This window comes from Cydia amplana, chromosome 15 (genome assembly GCF_948474715.1).
Source record: "Cydia amplana chromosome 15, ilCydAmpl1.1, whole genome shotgun sequence".
NCBI lineage: Eukaryota > Metazoa > Arthropoda > Insecta > Lepidoptera > Tortricidae > Cydia > Cydia amplana.
The window spans coordinates 501,066-518,219 of NC_086083.1; the positions used below are offsets into that span (position 1 = coordinate 501,066).

Genomic DNA, 17,154 nt, shown 5'->3' on the forward strand with positions numbered 1-17,154 from the left:
GTAGTTGCCAACTCAAAAACATCTCGCTAACATACATGAAAATATATTCTATCCTAATTGTGTTGCTTTGTATGTAAGAAAAAATACCTATCTAAATATGCATAGAAATTAATTAATACTAATCTGTTCCTCGACGGAACAGGAATGAACAAATAAATGCCTGGAAATTACATACTGCCCTCGTCTACGCTACCTTTTACTGCAAAGTACAAAATGTAGAGAGCATTATTAATAAAACGATTATAAAATTCATTAAAATTAATTAAATATTGTTATAAATCTGATTATTATTCCTACAGTGGCTTTATACGAAGCCAAGAATCATGTCAAACCGCAAAATAACGTAATGTAGTGGTAGCAAAAACTGCGTTTTCCAATACGGCTACTTTCGTAAGTATATAATAAACTATTTAAACATAACCGTATGTTTAATTTGAGACCTTATACTAGAGGAATAAGGTGAATCAACTTTTTAGTGTCACTCGTTGCCATGGTTACGATTAGTTCCAGAGGAAAAACAAAATCCTGATTTTATGGTATTTAACCTTTTAACCGCCAGCAATTTTTGATCGAGTGTGCTCGTGTCGCCACCGACAGTAATTGTACCACGCAGAGTAAGGTTGGCATAGTTACGGGAGTTATAAATGTGCTGTAAAACCAAATCAGATCTTTGTCTTATTTATCAGACTGTGGCGAAACGAGCTGGATATGTAATGTCTTATATATCAGACTCTGGCGGTTAAAGGGTTAAATGTACCAAAAATGCAATTTTACGGCAATTTCCATAACGGGCAATTTACGGTGATGAATCAGATGAATTGATGATTATAAGACTTAAAAATATGTGAGTTTAATACATTGAATGTCTGTGGATGTTTTATTATTAAAACAAAAAAAAAGTTGATCCACCCGATTACGTTAACTAGACAATACATTCATTCAAGTGATAAAATTACATTTTATATTCTCATGTTTCATTTATTTCGAGTTTCAATGTCTAGTCAACGCCTTCAAAGTCACGCACAGAATACAACCTTTTATAATCTATTCTTAATACATTTGGTAAGTCAAGTGATATTTTATAACCAGATAGTATTGGTTACTTGGATTATTTGGCCAATTTTCTTAAAATTAACTTATAAAATAATATACGGCAATGGATGTTTTAAAGTTCTAGGTTTAGCGCGTCTTACAAAAGCTATTTTAGTACGGCATCTAATGAACACAATCATATAAATCGGTATTCAGAAAAAAGTGTGATTTGCTTTTGTTCGAAAAATTAAGAATTTTCGGGTTATTTTGAGTCTCGGGATTATTTGACCTCAGTTTTACATTCAAAATGTATGAGGTCCGTTTTGTGACAGTCCAAACAAAATGTATGTAAAAATGCGTCACAGAACATTTTTCGTATGTCAAATAAGTTCCTTCCGATTCTGAGTAGAAAGAACCCAAAAGTTTTAAGTTTTCCGAAAAAACGTAGATGCTTCGTTTTTTCTCTAAAAATGGTCATGAAAGCTATCCAAAAGCAAAGAATGTTTAAGTAAAATACCGAATATTGTCTTCGGTTACCGCGATAATTACTCATGAAATAAAACTATTAAAACGGATTATATCGCGAATATTAAATTTTATTCAACATCCCGACGTTCAGACGACCGTTCGTTTGTTCTACGTCCCGTTGTAAAGGGTTCGAAACGTCGGGATCTAGAATAAAATTTAATATACGCGATATAATCCGTTTTAATAGTTTTATATCGTAAAATACCGAAGTTTTATTAATGCCGCTTACTCTACGTTTTTTAGAGTTCTGTACCAAAAAGGCACAAAAGGAACTCATGGTGCGAATCTGTCCGTCTGTCTGTCTGTCACATTACTGTATCTCGAGAACTATTGATATTTAAGTCTAGGATCAACAATAGGTTGCAGTGGCCGGTTGTCCGTGAGCGGTTTTGTTCAAACATAACACATCACAAAGCAATCACTATACTCGCCCTCAACCCAAAAGACGACTGGGGCCATAAAACTCGAGGCAGGGGTAATAAAGCTCGGCGGTCGAAGTGTTTTAAACGTCGATGTAATTCTATTTTATTTTAGTTTCACTGTAATTGCACAATTATTTAATGATTTTTGTCTGTGTAAATAAGGTAATTATAATGTTACACCGTATTTCAACTTTTATTATAATAATATTGAATTCATGCACAAGAAATGTACCTATTCACTCACTCAACTTATCGACAATATCGACATTCCTTTATATGGGTTTACTACCTGCACTAAAGGTCTCCGCTCGCTCCGTGAAATACAATGGGAAACTGATAACGCGAGCTCAAGGGTTTTATTGCCATAGTCGTCTTTTGGGTTGAGGGCGAGTATAGTAAAACAAGCTGTAAGGCTGCTGTCACACCGCCGACAAACTTTCAACTATTTGCTCATTTCGCTCGCGAACAACGCGAAAAACGTGTAATAGATGTACCGAATAAAACCTATTTATATTATTACTAGCTTCTTGCTACCTGTCGGCGGTGGGACACCTTAAGCATATCCATCGTTACCGAAACTAGTTATAATTACTATACGCAAATATCATTCATTTTCGATTAGGGGAATGGATATATAATGCTATAAGCGAAAACTAGATTACATTTTAAAAGAATCAAAGTTCATTACCATTAGGTTAGGTACAATGCAACTTTATTCATTAAAATCTCATAGGGAAACCTGCCTTAAATATCTCATGGATTTTTTATAGTTATTGTGATAATTGATATTATATTAAGGCAGGGTACTTGAAAATTATGCTTAATACATAATAAAGTTCCAGTATGTGGAATTAGCCTTGATAATGGAGCGTATGGTTGCAGGTGTAATAAGCCAACAGAGTCGGACCAAGCTAACACTGCACACACTTTGCAATAACAAAGTGAGGAGGCGTCACAATCGTTAAATTTCAATAAAGATATGGCACTCCCACATTTTATCACGTCAAAGTCTACAGAGATCCGATTATACGCGCCATTTATCACGCTGAAGGTACCAGGAGCTAGGGCATGCAGTACCGGTCCCGGTACCAAGAATTTCATTTCCCGGTTCTGGGTATAGCCGGAACCGGGATTCCCGGTTCTTCCCGGTTCTCTAAACATCGTATGATTATTTTTAAGAAATTGTTTGTGTCAGCGTAAATGACTTATTTTCATATAAATAATTGCATAAATATTCATAAATGACGTATTTTATTAAAAAAAAATAACACTTTATTAGAGTTCCAACCTAATTTACGAAATTAACCGGCATACTTTGCCTCCGCCTGGGCTTCAAGGTGTACGAGCCACACGGCCGTAGTTGATGCACTCAGCACTATGACGGCACCGATACATACAGAAGGGTCAGAAGGTGAAAATTCAACCCGAGAACGGAATATTTTCATATAAAACCAACTTCCTAGAAGAAGAATATTCGAATATAATATCCTAAAACTAAACTACTAAACGATAACTACTATTGAAATGGAAATAAATACGCATACTGATGAGAACCGGGAAGTACCGGTACCGGGTCTACAGTACCGGTTCTTTCGACACTATAAAATTCCCGGGAATTCCCGGGAATTAGAGAACCGGGAATTCCCGGGAATTTGAGAACCGGGAATTCCCGGGAATTTGAGAACCGGGAATTCCCGGGAATTTGAGAACCGGGAATTCCCGGGAGCATGCCCTACCGGGAGCACATGAAACAGCGCGAGTTTACTTTTTCTTGCTTTTGCCAAGAGTGAGCGTGTGGTGGGACTGCACCGTCTGTTGCTTGCGCCGGTTGAACTCGATGGTCTCGTCTTCGATTTTCTTGCGGAGTTCTTCTAGACGCTTTTTTTCGTCGGTATGATCCTTCTTCAGCTTGTCGAACTTTGAGTGCAACTGGAAACAGAACAAGGTCATGTACAATAAAAAACAACGGGTTGCACTCCGGGAGTGCCAGCAGAAGTGAAAACTCAATGACATTGTAACAGTTTTTCGAGCAGTGCCCTGTTTATCAAAAGCTTGTAACTTGTGATACAAGTGGAAGTCCCTTTCTAACAAAAGCTGTCAAAAAGTGACTTTCGCTTGTATTACAAGTTATAAGCTTTTGATAAACAGGGCACAGGTCACGTGTCCGTCTTACGTCTTACGAATCTTACGGTCACGTGACCTGTCGCGATTAACATTTTTTTCCCCATCGCAAAAAGTGCACAGCGCCGCTAAAGACATTAACTTAACTTAAAAAAAAAAACATTAATTTAAGCCTGAATTTCCAGGGTGGGTACGAGTAATATAAATGGGATCTTGAGGGCAAGTATCAGATCCCATGATGCCATGCCTAAAGGGATTTAGAAGACCTTATCTAATTATTTTATGAATGATGATTGGTATTCACACATTTAAAAAAATATATAAGTCTGCAACATAATCGACAGTTTTTTGGATTAAAAATTCAAAGGCTTCTTAATGACAAACCTACAAATCTAGGTGAAGTAAAAACTACCACTGAGGTATATAATAAGAAAAATCTTTGGCATCTTTCTTGTATGTCTATGGGAACGAGACAAATAAAAACCCAATCTAATACCATTGTATTATACAAAAGGTTAATGGTATATAAAAAATAATACAAAAATAACTTAAATAAATCTAAATATTAAAATATTTTAATCAAAAAGACCTCCGCTAGTTGTACCGGGTGCAAAGGTGCCCATGACACTTGCCGCGTTGCCACGTTGGATAGCGATGGCCAGCCTTTGCACCAGGTACGAACCCGCGCGAGCATCAGAGGTCCTCTCCCTAATTCTACGTCCCACCTCCCTTATAAAAGTTATGGCGTCAGACCCGCTCTAATACCTCCCGCTCGGCATCTTTGAGCTCCGCCTCCTTCTCCTTGACGCGCTGCACGAACATCTGCCGCATCTCGTCCTGCTGCAGCTCGGCCAGGTGCGCACTGCGCTGCTGCTGGAACGTCTGCTGGAATGACACCTGCAACGCCCCTACCTCCCGCTCGGCATCCTTGAGCTCCGCCTCCTTCTCCTTGACGCGCTGCACGAACATCTGCCGCATCTCGTCCTGCTGCAGCTCGGCCAGGTGCGCACTGCGCTGCTGCTGGAACGTCTGCTGGAATGACACCTGCAACGCCCCTACCTCCCGCTCGGCATCCTTGAGCTCCGCCTCCTTCTCCTTGACGCGCTGCACGAACATCTGCCGCATCTCGTCCTGCTGCAGCTCGGCCAGGTGCGCACTGCGCTGCTGCTGGAACGTCTGCTGGAATGACACCTGCAACGCCCCTACCTCCCGCTCGGCATCCTTGAGCTCCGCCTCCTTCTCCTTGACGCGCTGCACGAACATCTGCCGCATCTCGTCCTCCTTCTGCTGCAGCTCGGCCAGGTGCGCACTGCGCTGCTGCTGGAACGTCTGCTGGAATGACACCTGCAACGCCCCTACCTCCCGCTCGGCATCCTTGAGCTCCGCCTCCTTCTCCTTGACGCGCTGCACGAACATCTGCCGCATCTCGTCCTGCTGCAGCTCGGCCAGGTGCGCACTGCGCTGCTGCTGGAACGTCTGCTGGAATGACACCTGCAACGCCCCTACCTCCCGCTCGGCATCCTTGAGCTCCGCCTCCTTCTCCTTGACGCGCTGCACGAACATCTGCCGCATCTCGTCCTGCTGCAGCTCGGCCAGGTGCGCACTGCGCTGCTGCTGGAACGTCTGCTGGAATGACACCTGCAACGCCCCTACCTCCCGCTCGGCATCCTTGAGCTCCGCCTCCTTCTCCTTGACGCGCTGCACGAACATCTGCCGCATCTCGTCCTCCTTCTGCTGCAGCTCGGCCAGGTGCGCACTGCGCTGCTGCTGGAACGTCTGCTGGAATGACACCTGCAACGCCCCTACCTCCCGCTCGGCATCCTTGAGCTCCGCCTCCTTCTCCTTGACGCGCTGCACGAACATCTGCCGCATCTCGTCCTGCTGCAGCTCGGCCAGGTGCGCACTGCGCTGCTGCTGGAACGTCTGCTGGAATGACACCTGCAACGCCCCTACCTCCCGCTCGGCATCCTTGAGCTCCGCCTCCTTCTCCTTGACGCGCTGCACGAACATCTGCCGCATCTCGTCCTGCTGCAGCTCGGCCAGGTGCGCACTGCGCTGCTGCTGGAACGTCTGCTGGAATGACACCTGCAACGCCCCTACCTCCCGCTCGGCATCCTTGAGCTCCGCCTCCTTCTCCTTGACGCGCTGCACGAACATCTGCCGCATCTCGTCCTCCTTCTGCTGCAGCTCGGCCAGGTGCGCACTGCGCTGCTGCTGGAACGTCTGCTGGAATGACACCTGCAACGCCCCTACCTCCCGCTCGGCATCCTTGAGCTCCGCCTCCTTCTCCTTGACGCGCTGCACGAACATCTGCCGCATCTCGTCCTCCTTCTGCTGCAGCTCGGCCAGGTGCGCACTGCGCTGCTGCTGGAACGTCTGCTGGAATGACACCTGCAACGCCCCTACCTCCCGCTCGGCATCCTTGAGCTCCGCCTCCTTCTCCTTGACGCGCTGCACGAACATCTGCCGCATCTCGTCCTGCTGCAGCTCGGCCAGGTGCGCACTGCGCTGCTGCTGGAACGTCTGCTGGAATGACACCTGCAACGCCCCTACCTCCCGCTCGGCATCCTTGAGCTCCGCCTCCTTCTCCTTGACGCGCTGCACGAACATCTGCCGCATCTCGTCCTGCTGCAGCTCGGCCAGGTGCGCACTGCGCTGCTGCTGGAACGTCTGCTGGAATGACACCTGCAACGCCCCTACCTCCCGCTCGGCATCCTTGAGCTCCGCCTCCTTCTCCTTGACGCGCTGCACGAACATCTGCCGCATCTCGTCCTGCTGCAGCTCGGCCAGGTGCGCACTGCGCTGCTGCTGGAACGTCTGCTGGAATGACACCTGCAACGCCCCTACCTCCCGCTCGGCATCCTTGAGCTCCGCCTCCTTCTCCTTGACGCGCTGCACGAACATCTGCCGCATCTCGTCCTCCTTCTGCTGCAGCTCGGCCAGGTGCGCGCTGCGCTTCTGCTCGAATGTCTGCTGGAATGACACCTGCAACGGAAAACAAGAGGGTTATTTTACAAATCAACAAATTGCAGACATTCATATATAGATTCATTGATGCAAATTTGTAGTGTAATTTTAATCTAAATCATAAACATCCTAAAAGCTTAAAAAATTATTGTCCTTGATTATAACTTCGACAAATATTTGTAAAAATTGTTGACTGACCAATAAAATCAGTTCTTTTTTTAATGTCAAAATAAGCATTACGTAATGTACACGTTTTAGATCAGATAAATAACGGAAGTTAAATTAATTTAGGCCCACTTGCACCATTTCACTAACCCGGGGTTAACCGGTTAAACCTGGAGTTACCATGGTTACTAGTACAATTTGACACTAGGCTAACGGTTTAATCACTTAACCCCGGGTTAGCGGGCCTTAGAGGATCTTAAAGCACGTCATGAAAGTACCAGGGCAGCATAAACTGTAAGCAGTGAGTACTCACCGGCTTGTTGTCTGTGTCTACGTCGCTGAAGCCCATCTGCTGCAGGCGCCGGCGCCGATATAGCTCGTAGTGGCGCGCGTGCATCTTCTCGCGCATGTCGTACGTCAAGACAGTACCAGGGCAGCATAAACTGTAAGCAGTGAGTACTCACCGGCTTGTTGTCCGCGTCGACGTCGCTGAAGCCCATCTGCTGCAGGCGCCGGCGCCGATACAACTCGTAGTGGCGCGCGTGCGTCTCTCGCGCATGTCCTACGTGAAGACAGTACCAGGGCAGCATAAACTGTAAGCAGTGAGTACTCACCGGCTTGTTGTCGGCGTCGACGTCGCTGAAGCCCATCTGCTGCAGGCGCCGGCGCCGATACAACTCGTAGTGGCGCGCGTGCGTCTCTCGCGCATGTCCTACGTGAAGACAGTACCAGGGCAGCATAAACTGTAAGCAGTGAGTACTCACCGGCTTGTTGTCGGCGTCGACGTCGCTGAAGCCCATCTGCTGCAGGCGCCGGCGCCGATACAACTCGTAGTGGCGCGCGTATGTCCTACGTCAAGAAAGTACCAGGGCAGCATAAACTGTAAGCAGTGAGTACTCACCGGCTTGTTGTCGGCGTCCACGTCGCTGAAGCCCATCTGCTGCAGGCGCCGGCGCCGATACAACTCGTAGTGGCGCGCGTGCGTCTCTCGCGCATGTCCTACGTCAAGAAAGTACCAGGGCAGCATAAACTGTAAGCAGTGAGTACTCACCGGCTTGTTGTCGGCGTCGACGTCGCTGAAGCCCATCTGCTGCAGGCGCCGGCGCCGATACAACTCGTAGTGGCGCGCGTGCGTCTCTCGCGCATGTCCTACGTCAAGAAAGTACCAGGGCAGCATAAACTGTAAGCAGTGAGTACTCACCGGCTTGTTGTCGGCGTCGACGTCGCTGAAGCCCATCTGCTGCAGCGCTGGCGCCGATACAGCTCGTACTGGCGCGCGTATGTCCTACGTGAAGACAGTACCAGGGCAGCATAAACTGTAAGCAGTGAGTACTCACCGGCTTGTTGTCGGCGTCGACGTCGCTGAAGCCCATCTGCTGCAGGCGCCGGCGCCGATACAACTCGTAGTGTCGCGCGTGCGTCTCTCGCGCATGTCCTACGTGAAGACAGTACCAGGGCAGCATAAACTGTAAGCAGTGAGTACTCACCGGCTTGTTGTCGGCGTCGACGTCGCTGAAGCCCATCTGCTGCAGGCGCCGGCGCCGATACAACTCGTAGTGTCGCGCGTGCGTCTTCTCGCGCATGTCCTCCATGTTGGTGCGGATCAGCATCTCGCGCAGCTTCACGAAGTCGCAGTGGGACTCGTTCTCCACTACAATGTTCAAGGGATCTGTTTATTACTTGTATCATAGAGAAAAAAATACATAGAGTGCTCACTCCATACATCAGTTCAGACTATTAATTTCAGTGTCTACATCTAGCATCGAGTAGCGGAACTATCAGTACTGCTTGACAATAGATGTAGCACCGACCGGAAAGTCTTATCTCAACAGCATAAGACTTTCCGGTCGGTGGCTACATCTATTGTCAAGTAGTAGTACTGATAGTTCCGCTACTCGATGCTAGATGCTAATAGTCTTTTTGGTACTAAAACTGATGTATGGAGTGAGCACTCTATGTATTTTTTTCTCTATGCTTGTATATGACAACATTTTAGGCTAAGTATTTGACGGTAAACCAAAAGACAACACATTCAGTGCCGAAAACCAGACTATCGGGTATTTTATGATTCCGTTCCCAGGCCGCAGGACCCGATAGTTGGGATCGCGGTACAACACCTTTATATGAAGAAATTGTTGTGGCCTGGCGCGGATGACTTGTTTGGCTGGGTGGAAATGAATGTGTTTAAGGCTCATTTAGGCCGAGGGTCTCCAAACATTTGGACAGGGCGACCTTTGGCTCTCCCGCTTTCTTATCGCGGGCTAAAGTAAAGATTAGGGGCCGTAATTTAGATATCTTTGATTGACCGAAGCGTAGCGAAGGTCTACGTTTTGACTCGGGCATATTGCTTTTGTATGTTCGGATGTTCTCCTCTACAGGTCGCAATTCTTAACCGATTTTCGTAAAATTTTGTGACCGAATTCTATGACGAAATAAAAAAAATTTGGCGATCCGGTTTTTGGAAATTTTTCAAAATGGCAGAGTCGTGATAGCTCCCGCCTAAACAAATAGTCGTATCGGTATCATAAGAGTTTTTTCTTTTTGAGATATGTTTATAGATTAAATGGCCAAAAATTCAGAAAATTTGTAATGCTGGTTTTGGCGGTATTTAGATATTTAATTTTTACTTGAGAATGAGTAGCTAAATTTCGTCAGCTTTAGTAAGAACTATAATGGCGTATTTTGCAAACGTTCGCTTTTTTTGTTTGCATCGGCAGGTCCCTGGTTCCATCCCCAGTAATTGTATACTGCTACATAACTTTTTGTATTTTTTTATACTTAAATTTCGTATAGTTGTTTATTTATTTTATTTTGAAAAAATTAAAATTTTCGTACTTTTTATTTATCAAGCGCGGGTTAAGCGTATTCGTTTAATTTTTGTTTGTAGCTTTATGTAGTTTTTAATTTTTTGTTTATATTACATGTACTATACCTATATTTTAATAAATATTTTTGCCATACATTTATTCAGTTTTAAGCTCTGCTCGCGAGGTCTACTGCTCACAGAGGCACTAGCTTAGATGGTACGAAAACACGAATTTTAAATCCTCACCTTGCACGGTGCCCCAAGGGTACTGCCTCGCTCTGACCGTCTTGTTGCCAATCTTGACCATGTCCGTAGACCCGACCACAGCGATGATGTTCGAGTTCATCGACCCCTGCACTACCTACTTTGCACGGTGGCCCAAGGTACTGCCTCGCTCTGACCGTCTTGTTGCCAATCTTGACCATGTCCGTAGACCCGACCACAGCGATGATGTGCGAGTTCATCGACCCCTGCACTACCTACCTTGCACGGTGCCCCAAGGGTACTACCTCACTCTGACCATCTTGTTGCCAATCTTGACCATGTCCGTAGACCCACCACAGCGAGGATTTGCGAGTTCATCGACCCCTACACTACCTACCTTGCACAGTGCCCCAAGGGTACTGCCTCGCTCTGACCGTCTTGTTGCCAATCTTGACCATGTCCGTAGACCCGACCACAGCGAAGATGTGCGAGTTCATCGACCCCTACACTACCTACCTTGCACGGTGCCCCAAGGGTACTGCCTCGCTCTGACCGTCTTGTTGCCAATCTTGACCATGTCCGTAGACCCGACCACAGCGAGGATTTGCGAGTTCATCGACCCCTGCACTACCTACCTTGCACGGTGCCCCAAGGTACTGCCTCGCTCTGACCGTCTTGTTGCCAATCTTGACCATGTCCGTAGACCCGACCACAGCGAGGATTTGCGAGTTCATCGACCCCTGCACTACCTACCTTGCACGGTGCCCCAAGGTACTGCCTCGCTCTGACCGTCTTGTTGCCAATCTTGACCATGTCCGTAGACCCGACCACAGCGAGGATTTGCGAGTTCATCGACCCCTGCACTACCTACCTTGCACGGTGCCCCAAGGGTACTGCCTCGCTCTGACCGTCTTGTTGCCAATCTTGACCATGTCCGTAGACCCGACCACAGCGAGGATTTGCGAGTTCATCGACCCCTGCACTACCTACCTTGCACGGTGCCCCAAGGGTACTGCCTCGCTCTGACCGTCTTGTTGCCAATCTTGACCATGTCCGTAGACCCGACCACAGCGAGGATTTGCGAGTTCATCGACCCCTGCACTACCTACCTTGCACGGTGCCCCAAGGTACTGCCTCGCTCTGACCGTCTTGTTGCCAATCTTGACCATGTCCGTAGACCCGACCACAGCGAGGATTTGCGAGTTCATCGACCCCTGCACTACCTACCTTGCACGGTGCCCCAAGGGTACTGCCTCGCTCTGACCGTCTTGTTGCCAATCTTGACCATGTCCGTAGACCCGACCACAGCGAAGGGTATATGAGAGTTCATCGACCCGTTGACCTCGGCCACGGACTCGTCGTCGGTGGGAAACGCGTAGATCTCCACGCCGTTGGCTTGAAGCTCTTGCATTATCTTAGACTGGAATACAAAACGGTATTTTTTATAATAATTCTCATTTTTATTTTCCAAATATTGATTACAGGTTGTTTATTAGGGGACAAAACGAATTATTTCGGCCTAAATGTTACACTTTGTGTCCCAGTGAAATTGATTTTCATGCTTTCAAGTAAGGTTTCGTTTGAGACACTTTTTAAACGTATTGGCGTTTACAGGGTTAAATTGTTTTACTCCTCAAACAAAATCTCTAATTAAGTAAATAAACGCACGTCTATAATAATACATAAAGGTAATTAATATAACCTGTAGCTATAATATTACTGAACATTAATATGAGGAAGGAAGTAAATAATTAATTTTTACAAGTTTCTTTGCATTTAGCAATTAGGCAATTACCTTCGAGGCAGCACTAGTGTAAGTAAAACATTAGCATGTATCTATTTCGTCACGTACACATGTTTCACGAAGGGCTCAATGTACCGGGACATAGCTTCGTATTATGTAAACAGAGAAATAATTTTGAATGATGCCACATTTAGACACCCCCATGCTTTGGCCAACAGTTATTTTAAGTGTTTCTATTTGAAAAACAATTCTGAAATATTAAACACAGGTCACTCACGTATTTCAAGTCGAAAAACGACTTAAAATACGTGAGTGACCCGCTTTTAATATAATATGTCTGTGTCTCACGGAAGTTTTGTTATTAAAATTCTAAAATATTTTGATTTGTTTCCTAGTGATAGGATAATTAGGTAACAAATGAGTACCTTGAATTTCTGCAGCTCCGTCTTGGAGATGGTGTCAGCCTTGGCGATGATGGGAATGATGTTGACCTTCGTATCCAATTTCTTCATGCACACCAGGTCGATGGACTTCAGACCGTGACCTGCGTAAATAATAAGATTAAGAGTTGGGACGAATATTAGGTAATTACACGGTATTCGGCAAGTTTTCCAATGTTCGTATCCAGCCGAATTATTCAGTTAAAATTCCGAATATTCGGCAAATATTTTTTTATTATCTTTATCTTGTTGTTTTACCTATTATGATCGTGTGTTGCAACTGTACATATTAAGTGAAAGAAAGTAATTGTAACAGTATTTTTTGAGTTTTGTTTTAATAGCGGGAAAGTGTGGATCAAGTTATTAATATTCAAAGCTGCGGTCGGTGTATATAAATATACCGGAGAAGGGATGCTTTCAGTGATACATATGTGTCAGATAAGAGCCAGTCATATCATATGGACAGCTTTTGAGTCAAAAATGTATTGAGAGCTTTGTCTACCATGTATATTCCGTCACTGGTTTTCTACAAAAATATGACACTGCCCGGAATGTTAATATATGCAGCGATTTATTTATCGCCGGTGTTAATGCATTGTTTACCGTATAAGCACGCCATTATCTTCGTAACAAAGACAAGTACATACAGTCATACACACAGCAGCATCGAAATCGGGTCAGATTATAATCTCCACAGAAAGTGACACATTTTCATTGCTCTTCAGTGTAAAGTTTATTATCCAAGAATTTTAGATTGTAGAAGAGGTTTGAAGGCTCAGAATAAATCGTGCTCCGAGTTTGACAGCCGAACTAGATGGCGCTATACAGTACCACATGTTTTAGCCGCCTAAAAGTACCGTCTTTCATATTTGTTTGTATGCACGTTCTTGTATTAAGATTGACAGTCGTTATTATTAGCCATTATTAGCTATCACTAAGTAAGTAAAGGGTTTCAAAATGGCGGAGTGCCGTTAGACGCTATGTTATTGTCTAACGCACGCACTCTGAATAAATATGCTCAGTAATACATATAACACCCAGTGTCAAGGACACATCAATATTTTAGTGGGCAAGTGGGATGGAGAAAGTAATCCAATACGTGACGTGAAACTAGGCAGGACAATAAAGGCTTCGTCACACAGGCGCGTTTTCCGGGCGCGGCGTGAGCATTTTATATGTAAAAGCTGCGCGCCCCGCTCACGCGCCGCCCGGAAAACGCGCCTGTGTGACGAAGCCTTAAGACGAGGATCGATGTATCGCTACCTAACAGGGGACCTGAGTTATTATCAAACCAGTGCTATTTTGAATTTGACCACTGTGAAACTACAATATTGATCTCCCAAAACAGGGGTCCCCACACTTTTTACCCAGACGGCCACAGCCAGAGGGGCTACCGCGAAAACCGAAATCTTTCTCTTTTACTACAATGAAGGCGTAATTAGAGTGACAGAGAAAAATGCCCGCAACTTGCGAACTTCGATTTTGGCGGTTGTAGCCCAGGAGTCCATAGTTGTTGGCTCGGACTGTATGAGTATGGAACTTTCACACCGTAATCACTGGATATTATACGATTCTGACGAGCTTTGCGTTATTTTCTGTATATATTAATAACCACATGGCCTGAATGTATCATAAAATTACATTGTCAACAAAGTTATATGCTAAATTGCAGCTTGATATCAAAATAAGGATCTGATTGAAAACAAAGCAACAAAATGAAAGATTGTATATAAATGATAAAGAAAGATGATAATAATAGGACATCACAAACCGGTAGGGCAGATGAAGTAGAGGCAGACATGCAGGCGCGAGTCGTGGTACGCCGGCAAGGAGCGCTTGATCTTTAGTTCCTCCTGGAGATAGGCCTCGAACTGAGCGTCCAGGTGGTCCACCACGGCCTTGAAGCTGTCTTCCTTGTTCACCTGGTCTCCGTAGCCCACCGTGTCGCAAATTGTCAGCTGCAAGAGAAATGAGGTGGCAGGTGATTAGAATCACCTCATCATCCTTTACCCCTGCAACTATTAGAACTAATAGTTGCAGGGGTAAAGGATAAACTCCTCCTCCTCATTAATGTTAATTGCTAGTGTGTGCTAGTTTTATAAGTATTAGTTTTTAAGTCTTTATGTATATTGCTGTGCCCCAACGGGGTTTATGCTGGAACATGTAAATACTATAAAATCTTGTAAAACCCATAAAAGCAATAAATAAATTATTATTATTATTATTAATATTAAGAAAGAACTTAATAAATAACCAATAACTCTAAACTCAACATATTTTTTGAATACTGAAATAAATCATTTATAGCATCTCAAGCCCCGTCTCCATATCGCGCGGCAAACCATCGAACATTGGCTCGCGCGGCAGCCGCGCGAGCCAATGTTCGATGGTTTGCCGCGCGATATGGAGACGGGGCTTTATCTTGTTTTATTTTCTTGCGTCTTAGCTAACTATAACTTTTTGTGTGCTTTTTACACATCCATAGTGAAAATGAAAGTGGAAAAAGAATTTCTGGACAATTTGAAGTGAAATATCAAGAAGATCTACTCACCTTGAGACGAACATTGGTTTCCTGCAGCTCATATGTATGAGCCTTAAGCTTCACCGTCGGCAGGTTATGTGGACTCGGAACCGACTCAAAGTTGGTGTTGAACAGCGAGTCCATGAGAGTTGACTTGCCCAGCCCTGTCTCGCCTGTGATCAGATAGAAAATAGATGCTATAGGATCTTTACAGTGACACTCAACTAAATAAACCTAGTGAGTCATTGTAACATATTATTGATGACATGATTGGCACCAGAGGAAGGATGAACTTAACTGACGATGGGCCCAAAACAGGAGTGGCTCATGACTCAGTGGAAAGAGCTAGCAGAGGCCTAGATACTTCAATAAAAAGGCTTATAGATAGACATGGTATAACTTACGCATGTTTATTCCAGCACATAATGCTTTGGAAGGAAGTTAAACAGTAAAATTCATATAATGAACCCAACTAAATTAGTAGGTGTTGAATGGGCAGGGCAGGAAGTTATAAAAACTAGAAAGTTCCTTAACCTAATTAGCAGTGCCCTTACAGGGTTCATAGATTGTTCACCATTCTAATGTAAGACCCTATTGTACCTATGAAAGCAATAAATTACTGAACCTTAATATAAAATGCATCCTGCCTTTAAACATTTGTTTAGATCACAATGCTAAAAATAGGTTTGTTTTTCATCCAAACTTATGCAATGCAGCTCTTATCAAAACCGACTTTAAATATATGCCAATAGGATGAACTAAATGAAACATGCATATGTGCAACTGCACCCACATTACCAAGGCGCCATAAAAGGCAAGGAGGTCACGGTTTCGAAAGAGATAAGCCATGGATGTTACTGTACGTGGGTGATTAGTAAGAGGTGCAATGAATCACCACTCACCGATGCACAGGATATTGAAGACGAAGCCGTTCTGCACGCTCTTGTTCACCAGCTGGTCTGGCAGGCTGTCGAACCCGACGTGCCCCGACAGCTTCAGCGTACGCAGATTTTGCTCCATCTAAAAGAACACATCTAATTACCCAAATTTCACCGACACTACACTGCAGTTGTAACACTAAATGTAGTTCAAACAGACGAATTACGCACGTAGGATGTATACTGTTTGCATTCCTGCATGCGTACGGTTACGCTGTTTACCATTTTGCTCCAGTTCTAAAAGTTGAACGCTAACTGACACACAATTAAAGCAGTTTTCTGTTGAGGAAAGGAAATGGAGCAACGCCCAAAGAATTCATCTTATACGTCGTACCATAACCGTTCACTACACTTTTTCTACACAAACATAAGGAGAATTTTGTTTAAAAGTGAAACAATAACAATTTATCCGCTAAACGAACACAAAATATGAATTTAAAACTCACTTTCGGAGGTTCAACATCCATCGCCGCCATGTTTACGGTAACGACTGAACTAGAGTGAAGTAAACTACAGTTCGTTTGGCATTCATGCACGAACTTCACTTCACAATTACGCCAACATAGCAACGATTAGTATGTATTTAAAATTGTATTAAAAGTGATAAAATAAAACAATATATAATATAAAAAATATGTGAAGAATATTAATGTCAAAACTGGGTAATTTATATATTTTTTTAAGGAAAAAAGTAGTAATTGCTAAAAGTATTGGTGTTCATTCATGCCTTGTCAAATTGTATTGATGTTGCCAGTAGACAAAAAACAAACTCAAGTGGGGTAATTGAGAGGAAAACATATTTCGTTTTACATATACATATATAATAATATATATTTTATATATATATGTATAATATTATGTACTTAGCGTCTCCCGAACGTCGGCGTCTATACAACTCTCTGGCATGGCTGCTGCTCGACGCAACGTTGGCGCAACTGCGCAGCGACGCCATTTTCCATAGCGCAGACTACGCCGACGCTCAAAAGACACTACTTAGTACTTATGGAGCCTCTCTTAGGCATTATGAGTTATGAAATAAATTGTAATACATTATTATTTAATTTCTGGCAGAAAGATGGAATAATAAAAAAAAAGGTATTGTCTGAGGTTTTTAATTCTGTTGTTTGTATTGTAGGGTAATTTATATTTAACTATTTTGTAATGTGATGACCGAATTAATTACTTACCTAATTCTGACGAGTGTTGTTATTATTTTCCATTGTTAAATGTTATTATTTTCATAGCCGGTCAAACGACGATAACTCA

General features: G+C 44.0%; 1 protein-coding gene across 1 annotated transcript; it reads right to left on the reverse strand.

Moving 5' to 3' along the window:
- Positions 1-3,721: 3,721 nt before the first annotated feature.
- Positions 3,722-16,419, reverse strand: LOC134654428 (septin-2). Its single transcript, XM_063509868.1, has 9 exons — positions 16,335-16,419; positions 15,853-15,970; positions 14,981-15,123; positions 14,201-14,387; positions 12,415-12,533; positions 11,473-11,665; positions 8,723-8,886; positions 6,951-7,088; positions 3,722-3,911 (listed from the first exon to the last, which is right to left on the reverse strand). Exons 1-9 carry the CDS (start codon positions 16,362-16,364, stop codon positions 3,744-3,746), a joined length of 1,260 nt encoding a protein of 419 aa, XP_063365938.1. The 5' UTR covers positions 16,365-16,419; the 3' UTR covers positions 3,722-3,743.
- Positions 16,420-17,154: the final 735 nt, after the last annotated feature.

What these genes read in the sequence shown, in the direction of transcription:
- LOC134654428 (XM_063509868.1), bottom strand. Translation starts at nt 16,364, where the DNA reads ATGGCGGCGATGGATGTTGAACCTCCGAAA. An exon ending in CTTCAATATCCTGTGCATCG is followed by an intron (nt 15,124 to 15,852) that starts GTGAGTGGTGAT and finishes ATCTGATCACAG; the next exon opens with GCGAGACAGGGCTGGGCAAG. An exon ending in TCGACGCCGACAACAAGCCG is followed by an intron (nt 7,089 to 8,722) that starts GTGAGTACTCAC and finishes TTTCCGTTGCAG; the next exon opens with GTGTCATTCCAGCAGACATT.